This window comes from Garra rufa, chromosome 2 (genome assembly GCF_049309525.1).
Source record: "Garra rufa chromosome 2, GarRuf1.0, whole genome shotgun sequence".
Taxonomy (NCBI): Eukaryota; Metazoa; Chordata; class Actinopteri; order Cypriniformes; family Cyprinidae; genus Garra; species Garra rufa.
In genome coordinates this window covers 45,165,635-45,179,117 of record NC_133362.1, presented here as the reverse complement: position 1 = coordinate 45,179,117, position 13,483 = coordinate 45,165,635, and the positions used below count along the sequence as shown (strand labels likewise).

Sequence of the window (13,483 nt, the reverse complement as noted above, 5' to 3'; positions counted from 1 at the left end):
GATTTGCATACATTTCTAGTACAAAAATGTAAACACTGGATGAAATCAGTTTCAAAATTCTTGTTTAATTTGTTTGACATATTAGAGTCAAAAGTTTTTACAGAGGGAATTTTGGGTATCGCAGTTCATCATGAAATAAAAAAACTTAGAACAGACAGGAAACACTATATTTTTTTTTATTTAAGTCCCTCTGTAAAAACATAGACAGGATATAATATAGTATATAATATGTGTAGTTTGGTGTGTGTAAGTGCTACTGAAGTGGAGATTTATGGCTCAGTGTAGGAGAAAAAACTCATTTTGAAAAAACTACCTTTAAAAATACGCATTGTAATTGAAATCTATTGACACAAATAAATAAAGTGCTATGAAAGAAACAGTTAACAGTGTTTGTTGGGTGTTTTCTTTCCACTAGTCTGAAAAAACACTTTATGAAAAACCAAAAAGCCCAAAATCTCAAAATTGATAGGTGCATGAAAAAACAGCGTTTTTGCATGCGGTGTCTCCACTTAAAGCTGCTTTCACAAAAAGGATGACCCTTGTGCAAAAAATGTCAAATCATTTAATGGTCTGTTTTGTTGAAATTGCAAAACGTGTGATAAATAAGAAGCATTAAACAAATCTGTAATGTTTTGAACTATATGCTGTTGGTTTTTAGCAAAAGTGTGCATGAATTCATGAGTTGCATTTATAGTTGTATTTCCAGCTAAAAATGTGACTTAAAAAAATATTTTTTTTAAATATATATATATATATATATATATACAGTATATATATATATATATATAATATTATTTTTAGTAATGTGCTTTGAACATATTTTGTCCTTACACTTATAAATGCTGAAATTGTAATGTATCCTTTTTTTGTGTTTAAAAGTATTGGCAGGTCATGTAGAAAAGCATGAGTAATTTCACAGTTACGGTTAAAGCAGTGGTGTGAAGAATGATGATTCATTCTGTTATCTTTCTGTCTCTGCAGCTGGTAATGTCAGTGTATCAAGGCGGATACAACTTCTTCTGCCAGAACACCCACAGTGGAGGAGAGGCCGACAACAGGGTAAAACTTCAAACTGAGTTTTACATTGTGTGAGATTTGAAAAAAAATCTAAGCTTCAGCTTTACTCTTACTAAAAACACAATACTCCCCATGGGGGGGAATATGTGAGCGTACTGTTAAACTGGCTGCTCTGTTCCACACAATAGCTGGAAAAAAGATTTCCTGAAATGTTCTGTTCCCTTTGTCACCATATTGTTAGCTAGGACTAGAAAGAGTGATTCTAAAAGTGTTCTATATATACAGGCTAATTTATGTCAGCATGTACCTGAAAAACCTCTTGGCAGTGCAGGGTGCTGGGTCATCAGGTTTGACACTCTGTGGAGTCACCTCATGATCCACAGCATAGACCTGTGATGGTTTATTTCAAGATTTAAAAATGCATCCTCTCTGGGTACCATATACCAACATTTCGGGAACTTTCTGACATTAGAAAAAAGGGAAATAGACAGTTGTAAATTGGTCAGTAACTTTAAACAGTAAACGGGGCTTAGTGAAGAGTATTTTTTCAATACTATAAACAAATGATCCTTGTAAAGAAAATGACACTTTAGTAAACTTTAAAAAGTGCTTATTACGTTTTTAATTTTCCTAAAAATGACAATTAAAACTGGGAAAAATCCCATAGACTATCATTGATGGAATGTAATGGTAATCATGCTAGAATCATGCTATCAACTTGCTAATCATTCAATCTTTTCACAGGGAAATTTCGTGATTTAATGCTCTAATACAGGTGTGTTAGATGTCGTGGAAAAGTTCATTTATTTCAGTAATTCAACTCAGATTGTGAAACTCATGTATTAAATATTTAATGCACACAGATTAAAGTAGTTTAAGTCTTTGGTTCTTTTAATTGTGATGATTTGGCTCACATTTAACAAAAACCCACCAATTCACATCTCAACAAATTAGAATATGGTGACATGCCAATCAGCTAATCAACTCAAAACACCTGCAAAGGTTTCCTGAGCCTTCAAAATGGTCTCTCAGTTTGGTTCACTAGGCTACACGATCATGGGGAAGACTGCTGATCTGACATTTGTTCAGAAGACAATCATTGACACCCTTCACAAAGAAGGTAAGCCACAAACATTCATTGCCAAAGAAGCTGGCTGTTCACAGAGTGCTGTATCCAAGCATGTTAACAGAAAGTGGAGTGGAAGGAAAAAGTGTGGAAGAAAAATATGCACAACCAACCGAGAGAACCGCAGCCTTGAGAGGCTTGTCAAGCAAAATCAATTCAAGAATTTGGGTGAACTTCACAAGGAATGGACTGAGGCTGGGGTCAAGGCATCAGGAGTCACCACACACAGACGTGTCAAGGAATTTGGTTACAGTAGTAGTTTTCCTCTTGTTAAGCCACTCCTGGACCATAGACAACGTCAGAGGCGTCTTACCTGGGCTAAGGAGAAGAAGAAATGGATTGTTGCCCAGTGGTCCAAAGTCCTCTTTTTAGATGAGAGCAAGTTTTGTATTTCATTTGGAAACCAAGGTCCTAGAGTCTGGAGGAGAAGGGTGGAGAAGCTCATAGCCCAAGTTGCTTGATGTCCAGTGGAAGTTCACAAGTTTGTGATGATTTGGGGTGCAATGTCATCTGCTGGTGTTGGTCCACTGTGTTTTTTAAAAACCAAAGTCACTGCACCCGTTAACCAAGTAATTTTAGAGCACTTCATGCTTTCTTCTGCTGACCAGCTTTTTAAAGATGCTGATTTTATTTTCCAGCAGGATTTGGCATCTTCCCAAACTGCCAAAAGCACCAAAAGTTGGTTAAATGACCATGGTGTTGGTGTGCTTGACTGGCCAGCAAACTCACCAGACCTGAACCCCACAGAGAATCTATGGAGTATTGTCAAGAGGAAAATGAGAAACGAGAGACCAAAAAATGCAGATGAGCTGAAGGCCACTGTCAAAAAAACCTGGGCTTATGAAGTTATCTTATGAAGTATTCTAATGGGTGTTTGTTAAATGTGAGCCAAATCTTCACAATTAAAAGAACCAAAGACTTAAACTACTTCAGTCTGTGTGCATTGAATTTATTTAATACACAAGTTTCACAATTTGAGTTGAATTACTGAAATAAATGAACTTTTCCACAACATTCTAATTTATTGAGATGTACCTGTATATAGCTTATACATTTTAGCAGCATTTTATTAAGCTTAGTGAATAGTGTATAGACCAAAAACTTTTGAATCTGATGTTGCATGTTTGTAATGTCCTTGATAAAATTAACTGTTGAGTAAGTCATTCTTGTTTAATCTCTCCTCAGATGATACACGTACTTTGGTGGTATTACTTCTCCAAACTCATTGAGTTTATGGACACTTTCTTCTTCATTCTGAGGAAGAACAACCACCAGATCACCTTCCTGCACGTCTACCATCACGCCACCATGCCCAACATCTGGTGGTTCGTCATGAACTGGGTGCCGTGTGGCCATTGTAAGTTCCTTGTGGAGAAACTCCCCTGGTTTTGCAGTCAAAGCTTGTGAAGGAGCTTATGGTGCATTTTATATGCTGAATTATTCAGATGCAGAAAAACAAAGCAAACAGAACAGGGTAAAAATGCTTGTCCAGGTGGTTTTTAAATAACTGTTTGCATAATGCAACATGGTATTTAAAAGAGTTCGTTCAGTCGATCTCTGGCATTAAAGGATCCATTTACTTCTTAGAATAGATCGTGGCTAAAAAAAAATTACAAATCATAATAAATCTGTGAAATTCAATTAGTTTTATGCATTTTAACTCCTTAACTGTCACTATCCCGTATACAGGGCGCCTACGTTTACTTCACTATATTACAATTAAATCCTAATATAATCATGACAAACTATATAACATTGGAAAAGTCTAAGACTAAATAGATATTACTTTTTTGGGGGGCAAATAGGAACAGTAAAAGATTAATTTATGACAAGAGGGCACCAAGTCTATGACAAATCTACATCATAACATGAGTTTTGACCTTTGTCACAAAAAGTCTTTATTTCGTTGACTCTTTACCTATCGCATGTTTTAGTGATCATTATAAGTTATATATCATTTAAAAGCTTAAAATCTCAAAATTCAATTGAAGACATCGGACATTGCGTTAACAGAAATGGTACTTTAAATCTTTTAGCAGTGTCATATTACAAAATGTATTACAGTCTTTTAGAATCAAAACTTTTTATAAATAAAAATCGCTGGAAAGGTCTCAAAAGAGTCTTAAGATTCCATATTTGGTGGTTCTTTTTTGATAGACATAATATTGAGAGAGAAATTGATAGATTTGTGACAGAAATGCATACAAAAAATATTCAATGGATTTTGGGTGGCACCCTCTGGCTTTGTTTTTTGCATATAAACCTCAATTTTTTTTATATCAACTTTAAATTTGGAACACAGCATATGGCTTTAATTTTGTAGCAATTTTGTATTTTTAACTATTTTTTAAAATATTTATTTTATATAAAATAAAATAATAATAGTACAATACATTTTCTTTACGGTAAATTTAAACGTCTATAGCTTTTTAATTCTTTAATTTTATAAAAAAAAAAAATTAAAAAGAGACCAACCTTAGGTCTGTATTCAAAAGCATTCATGAATTATAATAATTTAAGTTTGGATAGTGCACTTTCTCATGAATTTTCAAAAATGGGGGTGACAGTTAAGGAACCTAATGTGATGCTTTAGTGGTTGATTTAATTTGTAATTGATTGACTAATACTAATATAACTGCTCTTTTCATCAGCCTATTTTGGCTCCATGTTTAACAGCTTCATTCATGTCCTGATGTACGCGTATTACGGCCTCTCTGCTGTCCCAGCCATCAGACCGTATCTATGGTGGAAAAAGTACATCACTCAAGGGCAGCTGGCAAGTATACACTTTTACTCCAAACTTATATAAGGATACTTATACTCTTTTTCTTTTACTTTATTGAAATACTAAGTGCTTTGTTGTAATAGAATGCATGTTCATAGCTATTTTGTGTAAATAAAAGTGTAATAGGTTTGGATGACTAGGAAAAATGCTTTCCTAGCATGATTTTGACGACAACCAATGGTTACATTTGTCCGAATGTTAGATTTTTTTTAAACTCGAGTTAAAAGTCAATTGACCACAAGCAAACTTGTATTAGCTTATTTAACCTCACTAAATAAACACTCATATTCAAGAATGATTAATAGCAGATCACTGATGGCTGTTTTTTCTTGCAGGTCCAGTTTGTCCTGACCATGTTCCAGACATCTTGTGCTGTGGTTTGGCCATGTGGTTTTCCAATGGGCTGGCTGTATTTCCAAATCACTTATGTGATCACTCTTATCTTACTCTTCACAAACTTCTACATACAGGTAAACAAATTCTCATTTCAGAATTTCCTAAAGTAGGGATGCACCGAAATGAAAATTCTTGGCCGAAGCTGAACAAAATTAAACAGAACACGGTTTTTCGTTTTTTTTCCCCCATGTATTTTGCCAATTTTTTCACAAATTGCATAAATTAAATAGGCAATATTTGCTTTTTACAGTTTTGTCTTGCTTTTCAAAGAAAAAAGTCAATTACAAAACCACAATTTAAAAATATTTACTTAACACTGAACATTTTTAACATTCTAGTAGACATTATATCCTACCAACAAACCACAATTTAAAGGTTGTATCAGCGATTTCTAGCCTGAAACATAAAGTGTCAAATTCAGCTGACCTTTCATCACGATCCGCTCGCTGCCTGCCCCATAAATTGTCTGTGAAAAAACCACGTCTCTCTGGTCAGCCTAGGGTCCGAGATATGCCAAAAAAACAATCGGCACTACCAACCTTTCCACAGATAAACAAACAGTGTTCCAACCAATCAGCGTCAGGGGTTTGGTGTTGTGGACTTTCCTACTGGTGCAGGGATGTGAGGGAGGCGGAGCGAAAGTCCACAACAGTAGTGCCGATTGTTTTTTTTTTTGGCATATCTCGGACCCTAGGCTGACCAGAGAGATGTGGTTTTTTCACAGACAATTTATGGGGCAGGCAGTGAGCGGATCGTGAAGAAAGGTCAGCTGAAATTGACACTTTATGTTTTAGGCTAGAAATCGCTGATACAACCTTTAACTTAAAATTAACAAGTTAGTAAAATGATATTCTTTGGCCATTTTTAAGACTCCCTTCTTGAATCAGGCACGTGTTTTAAATGTACAATTAAATGCAGCCTTGCTGAGCAAAGGAGAATGTTACAATAAATGTATTAATAGAGCTGTCGTAATGATTGGTTATCATTATTTTTGTCTTACTACTTTATTTTATTTTACACAATAACAGTAACATTACAATGCTAACATTTATGAATGTTGACTTTTATTTTGGTGGAAACCCATAAGAAGACCTCAGTACTACTTTTTGCTGACAGCAGCAGATTTACGAATGATTGTCATCACGCAGATTTTCCTCGCGCTTTGGACTTTGAACCCTGGCTAAGGAGCTGGTGCAGCGCTATTAGAATAAATATAATTTGTGTGTGTATTAGACAACTTAACGTTCTGTAGTTTATTTACTAATGGTTTAAGGCAATTTGGGGATTTCAGTCATCATACTGTAACCAGCAACAACCAGCCCTTTCTTTTTTCATCGAAGACATGCAATGTGATACTAAACAGTCTCTCGCTGTCGGTGCTTGGAATGAGTTTTGCGTCTTTCTCTGACAGTTTTAAATGCTTCCACACTGCCCACATGTTTGCTGCATTAGTGCGCGCCTCTATTTGATTGCGTCACGTCATTGTTCGGTATAATTTATTCTGCCTTTTCGGTTATTCCGAACACCAAAAGAGCTTTTTTTGCTATTTTTGGCCGAATAATTTCGGTTACCAAACATTAGGTGCATCCCTAGCCTAAAGTATAAGTATGGCTTTAAAAAATAGCTTGAAATGTTCCCCTTCTTTGCTCCACAGACCTATAAGAAACACGCAGGATCTCGACGCGGGAAGACCGATTACTCAAATGGATCAATAAATGGTCACACTAATGGGGTGACATCCAACGAGAAGGTTAAATACAGGAAACAGCGTGCAGATTGACGACACTTTATCCAATTCTGTTATTGATATCAACGCAGTAGAGGAGCTCCATGTATGTCTATCGACTTATTTCACCTTTAAGAGACTTACATTTTTGCACACTGCAACCTCATGTTATTCATACTGAGACCAAAAATTAAGAAAAGAGAGCTAGAGTTAGGGTCCAAGATAGTGTACTAGGGTATTTGTTGTTTTTCTTACAAATTTTTTCTTGAAATACAAAGATGGATAACATTAATACTGTACTAATTTGCACTGATGTTTTCACTAAGCTTGTTTGTAGACATAAAGAAGAATGTTTTAGAATTTATAAAGTATACAGAAGAATGTCACACTTATGAGCTGAATTAAACAGTAGCAGCCTATACAATGTTTCTTTATAGCACAGACAGTCATTAGAAGATTACTACAGTCATAACAATACCTTGAGAAATACTCAGCAAATTAGAAGCTAATTAGTTTTATAGACTAATTTAGCAAGTTTAGTTAATGTATGTTTACAAAAGAAAATTATTGTTATTCATGCTAACATGGATTTAGCATAATTTGTTGTAGTGGTGTATTGTTGCTGAATCTCATGAAAACATGCACAGGTTATATTTCACCCCAATTTATACATTTGTTGTGTTTTTCATTATTCCCATTAGATTTTTTATTTTATTTTATTTTTTACAATATTACATGAAAACATTCCTGTACTACAATATCACGATATGTAGATACTTTACAGTTTAAATAATATATAATTGCTTTTTGCATTACAATAGTGTGAATAAGGTTTTTTACCACTCAAATGTACTAAAATTTAATTAGCATAATGTTACGTTTAATAGTTATAAAAAACATTTTTTAAGCAAATAATTATTTGTTATATTTTCTTTTGATTTGTTTGTGCACAGATCACGAATATACAATTGTTTGTTGCATATGAAACTGTTGGCACAAATTGGCGTCCGTTGCAGTGTGTACCTGTAGGAGCGTTTCCATTACAGATTTGCGCAAATCTTTGGCGCTATTTTATAAATGTCGATTAAAAAGTATTGTGAAATGACAGCGTTTCCATTAACCGATGTTATGCGACTGAAACGTAATTTTTCATGCGAGCGTAAAAACTTTTTTTGCGACATATGGGAGTTTTTGCCCAATTAACGTGTTTGCATTAGGCATATTTTCAAATTGCAATTTCAATTTGCGCAATTTAAAGGGTAATGAAAACGCAGCTAGTGTTTCAAACTTCTGCCAAAGCATCAGTCTCCAACACAAGCTGCTTTTTCATTATCCCTTAAATTGCACAAATTGCAAATATGCCTAATGGAAATGCTCTAATTGCGCAAAAACTCATATATCGCAAAAAACGTTTTTACGCCTACATGAGGTGGTTTTTCAGGCAATTAGAAAAAGGAATATTTCGCAAAACAGCAATGGAAACTTTTTTTTTTTTTTCTTCGAATTTACAGGTCACATTTGATTAAATACAGCCAAAATCCCACAAAAATCCATTGCCATGACTTATCGCGAGAGGAAAAAATTACCTTTAGTCGCATAACATCGGTTAATGGAAACGCCATCATTTTGCAATACTTTTTAATCAACATTTATAAAATAGCGCCAAAGTTTTGCGCAAATCTGTAATGGAAACGCAGCTACAGATGCCTGCAAGTGTCAATAGCTGCATTTCCATTACCCTTTAAATTGCACAAATTGAAATTGTGAATTGAAAATATGTCTAATGGAAACGTGTTAATTGCGCAAAAACTCCCATATATCACAAAAAAGTTTTCACGCTTACATGAGGTGGTTTTTCAGGCTATTAGAAAAAGGAATCTTTCGCAAAACAACAATGGAAACTTTTTTTTTTGTATTTACAGGTCACATTCGATTAAATATAGCCAAAATCCCACAAAAATCTGTTACCGTGATTTATCGCGAAAGGAAAAAATTATGTTTCAGTCGCATAACATCGGTTAATGGAAATGCCGTCATTTCGCAATACTTTAGTCGACATTTATAAAATATCTGCAAAGTTTTGCACAAATCTGTAATATAAACACAGCTACAGATGCCTGCAGATGTCAATAGCTGAATTTCCATTACCCTTTAAATTGCACAAATTGAAAATACGCCTAATGGAAATGTGCTAATTGCGCAAAAACTCCCATATATTGCAAAGAGTTTGTACACTCGCTTGACATGGTTTTTCAGGCAATTCGAAAAAGGAATCTTTCGCAAAACAGCAATGGAAACGTTTTTTCCGCATTTACAGGTCACATTGGATTAAATATAGCCAAAATCCCACAAAAATTCACAAAAATGGAAATGTTTTTTTTTTTTTTTTTTTGCATTTACAGGCCACAAAAGTATGCCATGACTTATTGCGAGAGGAAAAAATTATGTTTTAGTCGCATAACATCGGTTAATGGAAACGCCGTCATTTTGCAATACTTTGTAATCGACATTTATAAAATAGCGCCAAAGTTTTGCGCGACTCCATGTCTCATTTTATCTGGCTAATCTTGTATAATCCCTTTGCTGCAAAAAGAAGCAATGAATAGCTTCTGCTTTATTTTCTAGTGTCAAAAACAATGGCTTACACTGTAATTACAAAGCACATTTATAACTCTGTTACACTTTCCTTTTCCTTTCTCTTTTCCAGCACTCTATGTGCTGCATGTCAGGCAGGGAAGGGAATGAGCGCAGTTCTTTAGACCCTGTCCTGTGGTAAATCACCTAAAACATGTAGTCAGTATCCAGTGTGTTTCAACAGCTTAACATACTTATTCTCTGTGCCAGCATTCCAGACCTTGTCAAGCAACATTAATTTTGTCCTTGGTGTTTGAACAAACCGTGTCCTTAATCTAGCCTGCTGTTACAGTGTAATTTAGGTGGGTTAAACCATCAGGCCAAGAGCTAGAGGAAAACAGTGCTACTACTGTGCAACTGTAACATTGATTCATGATCACAATTTCAATTTTTCATATAATAATCAAGCCATTCTCTCTGTTAGTATTCCATTTAGGATAAATAATAAAATCCTGCATTACTGTAATACCTCCCTGATATAAAGCTGTTAATTCATGCTTTCAGTACCCATCCAATGTACAAGATACCATTTGCTAATAGCACAGTAGAGAATTAATGGTGTATCACAGAATTATTACTGGAAGTATTAATACAAGACGTAGGCCATTAACATCAGAAACAAAAACAATAAAGCAATTTTTATTTGGAAATAAATTAGGTGTCAGTGTTTGTTCACTTGTCTTTTTGATTTCAGGTATTCAGGGTTTGAAATTAACACCCGCCAAATGCAGGTAAAAATCAGCTGTGGCGGGTCAAATCACTAGCCAATTTGTTGGTTACATTTTGTGTATGTTCACTCATTAATTTATTGGGAAGTTCATGCAAGCCAAATCTGCTCGAGTTTAGCGCAAATACTGAACTCGTGAGACATAATGACATTATGGAGTATACTGCAAAAAACAAACAAAACAGAAATGCATGCATTCACAACTATGTGATGAAGTCTGGTTAGACCAATTTAGTGCGTGTGCGCATTTAGAGTGCGTTCTTTAACTGCATAAATCAGTCTATTAATCTGCATTACGAACAATCACACAATTCAAGATATGGTCCAGAAAATGTATATATTTATTATTTCATATAGTTATAATCAGTGTTGGGGGTAACGCATTACAAGTAACGCAAGTTACATAAAATATCACTTTTTCCAAGTAACTAGTGAAGTAACGCATTACTTTTTAATTGACAAGAACATATCTGTTCCCCCATTTATTGATTAAAAGCTCTCCTGTCCCCATGTTGAGAGAAATTGTGAGTAAGATGTTACTTTAGTTCTAGAATAAATGTGAACATGCCAAAAAATAATCTCACTCACTATACAACTGATACAGTATTCCTCAAAATGAATAAAAACAGTGAAATTCAACAGAAACCTGCAATACTTAAATATGTTAAATAATACAAATATCCTTTATATATTTAATCCTATTTTATTAACTGATGTCTCTGCTGCCGACCTTCGATGATCCAATTCATCCATAGTAATAAGCAAAAATTACTCAAGATAATCTAACATTTGTTTTCCTTTTTTTTATATTGCTAGAAGTAACGCAAAAGTAACGTAATGCATTACTTTCCATAAAAAGTAACGTAATTAGTTACTTTTTTTGGGAGTAACTCAATATTGTAATGCATTACTTTTAAAAGTAACTTTCCCCAACACTGGTTATAATATCACACAAAGAGTGATGTTTTTTCTTTAAAAACCTTGATTACAAATGTGATACATTGATTTTATACAGTTCAATAAACAATAAGAGACATACGTTTGTTTTAGACGCCATATTGGCTGTTTTTGCTCCATTTCGCCAACAAAAAATCGTTCTAAACACAGCCACAGCACTGTTTTGCGTCTCATGGTGCATTCACACCAGACGCTTTGGTGAATATTCACGCCGCGTTAACCAATCAGGAGCTTGCTCTAGTAGTGACGCGATTACGACATAACGAACCGAGGCAGGAATCCAAAACAATGATGGAGGACGAAATCATCGTTGCTGTATGTGCATACCCGGAGCTGTATGATACATCTTCGTACTTTCATAGAAACAGGACTAAAAAGGATCTTGCTTGGAAGAAAGTGAGTGAGGAGGTCGGACAATCTGGTAAATTGTAAAAAACGCTCTTTACTCAATTTAAACTAAGGTTATATATGTACATATTGAGACTACAAGCTAGCTAAAGCAGGCAAGTTGAGCTTATTTACCGTATTTTACAATAAAATACAGGGGCAGAAGCCCCTCCCATGACGCAGATTCACGTCTGTTGTGAAGTGAATTTCTCGCGTCTGGTGTGAACGCCCCATCAGAGCAACATGACGGTGTTTCATTCCTGAATGAATCAACCGTTTAAATGATTTGGTTCAATCACAATGACTCGCTTATTAACAGTGACTAACTGCCACCTACTGGCGGTTTTAATTTCACAATTAAAGTATCTTTTCATTTTAAAAATAATTTCAAATATCAGTATTCAACGTTTATGTTTAAAATATCAAAAGATTATTTCCGCATTTGTAACTGCAGGTTAAAGCATCCCATGTCCCTCTGGGCTTCATTAAACGGTGTGGAAATCCATCTAAATGCCACCTTGGATGCAACTTCTGCAAAGACGAATTTTGTTGATACTGATTTCATTTGTTTGGTAACAGCCTAAATGTATTATTATTATAATTGACTGAATACATGTAAGAATTTCACAATTTAAAATTGGCTTTATAAAGGGTAAAAATCTATTTAAACTTATTGGAAATGATTAATTTCTATCAATGCAGTGAACTGACCACACAGAATATGAATATATCGAAGAACTGAGGAGTCAGTTGTTTACGCACAAAAACACATTCCGCATTATAGTGTCTAATTATCTTTATCAATAACGTTATTGATAAAATACCAGAAAATATTATTTTTTGTCAATATCACGCACCCCTAGTACTGACACCAAATTATTTGCAACGGTCACTTTGTCCCATCCGGTGTAGACAGCCTCAAGCTGTTGGTTTATTTCAGTTTTTTTGTTTGTTTGTTTTTTTTGGCTAGTATAAGTTATGAATAACCGGTAACTTTTTATTCAGTAGCCAAACTGGCTGGTGTGTGAAAAAGTTCATTTTAATCCCTGCAGGTATTGTATATCAAGGTTTTAAATGTTGAACAGTTTTTATTGGCTTTAACTGAATTCTACCATAATAAATCACAGTCAAACTGATGAGTTTCCACACGTTTTGACCAATGAATTTTCTGAATATTGACATTTTTTTACCAAAAAGATTGCTGTTTCTACCCGATTAAATACTTAAGAGCTAAGCAACTACAAACACTTCTTCAGACTTAGAAAACAAATGTAAACGTCTCCGATATTTCTGATTTCCATTACCATGACCATGAGAAACTAGAACAAATAATCATATGATAACATGAAAAGCTTTATCAGTGGATTTAAAAGAGATCGCTTTATATTCTCCTTAATATTTTGTCACAGATCCAATTCCCCTTGAACTAAATCCCCTCCAGTCCCTAAATCTCTGAGCATGTCACAGTTGGATTATATTTGTCCTCTTTATCAAATTCTAGACCTGGTTTCTGAAAGGTGCTTGGTTCAAAAGCATTCAAACATAAACTGAAAATGATAGTGTAACAAATCTGTTGAAATCTGTCTACAAAACCCTTCCCTTTAAAAAATAAAATGTTGAAACTTTTTGATGAAACTGCAAAGACCAATATTATTATTATTTCTGATTTCAACTTGTTTTATGGTATTATGCAACACAATTACGCAAGCAAAAGAAAAAGAGAGCAAA

General features: G+C 34.5%; 1 protein-coding gene across 1 annotated transcript in view; it reads left to right on the top strand.

The window, feature by feature from the left end:
* elovl5 (ELOVL fatty acid elongase 5) overlaps positions 1 to 7,718 on the top strand; it is a 17,329-nt gene extending 9,611 nt beyond the window's left edge. Inside the window, exons 4-8 of the mRNA XM_073834270.1 lie at positions 982 to 1,059; positions 3,329 to 3,500; positions 4,795 to 4,919; positions 5,264 to 5,398; positions 6,979 to 7,718. Of these exons, the coding sequence (XP_073690371.1) occupies positions 982 to 1,059; positions 3,329 to 3,500; positions 4,795 to 4,919; positions 5,264 to 5,398; positions 6,979 to 7,104 (636 nt within the window). The 3' untranslated portion in view covers positions 7,105 to 7,718. The remainder of the gene's footprint in view (positions 1 to 981; positions 1,060 to 3,328; positions 3,501 to 4,794; positions 4,920 to 5,263; positions 5,399 to 6,978) is intronic.
* Positions 7,719 to 13,483: the final 5,765 nt, after the last annotated feature.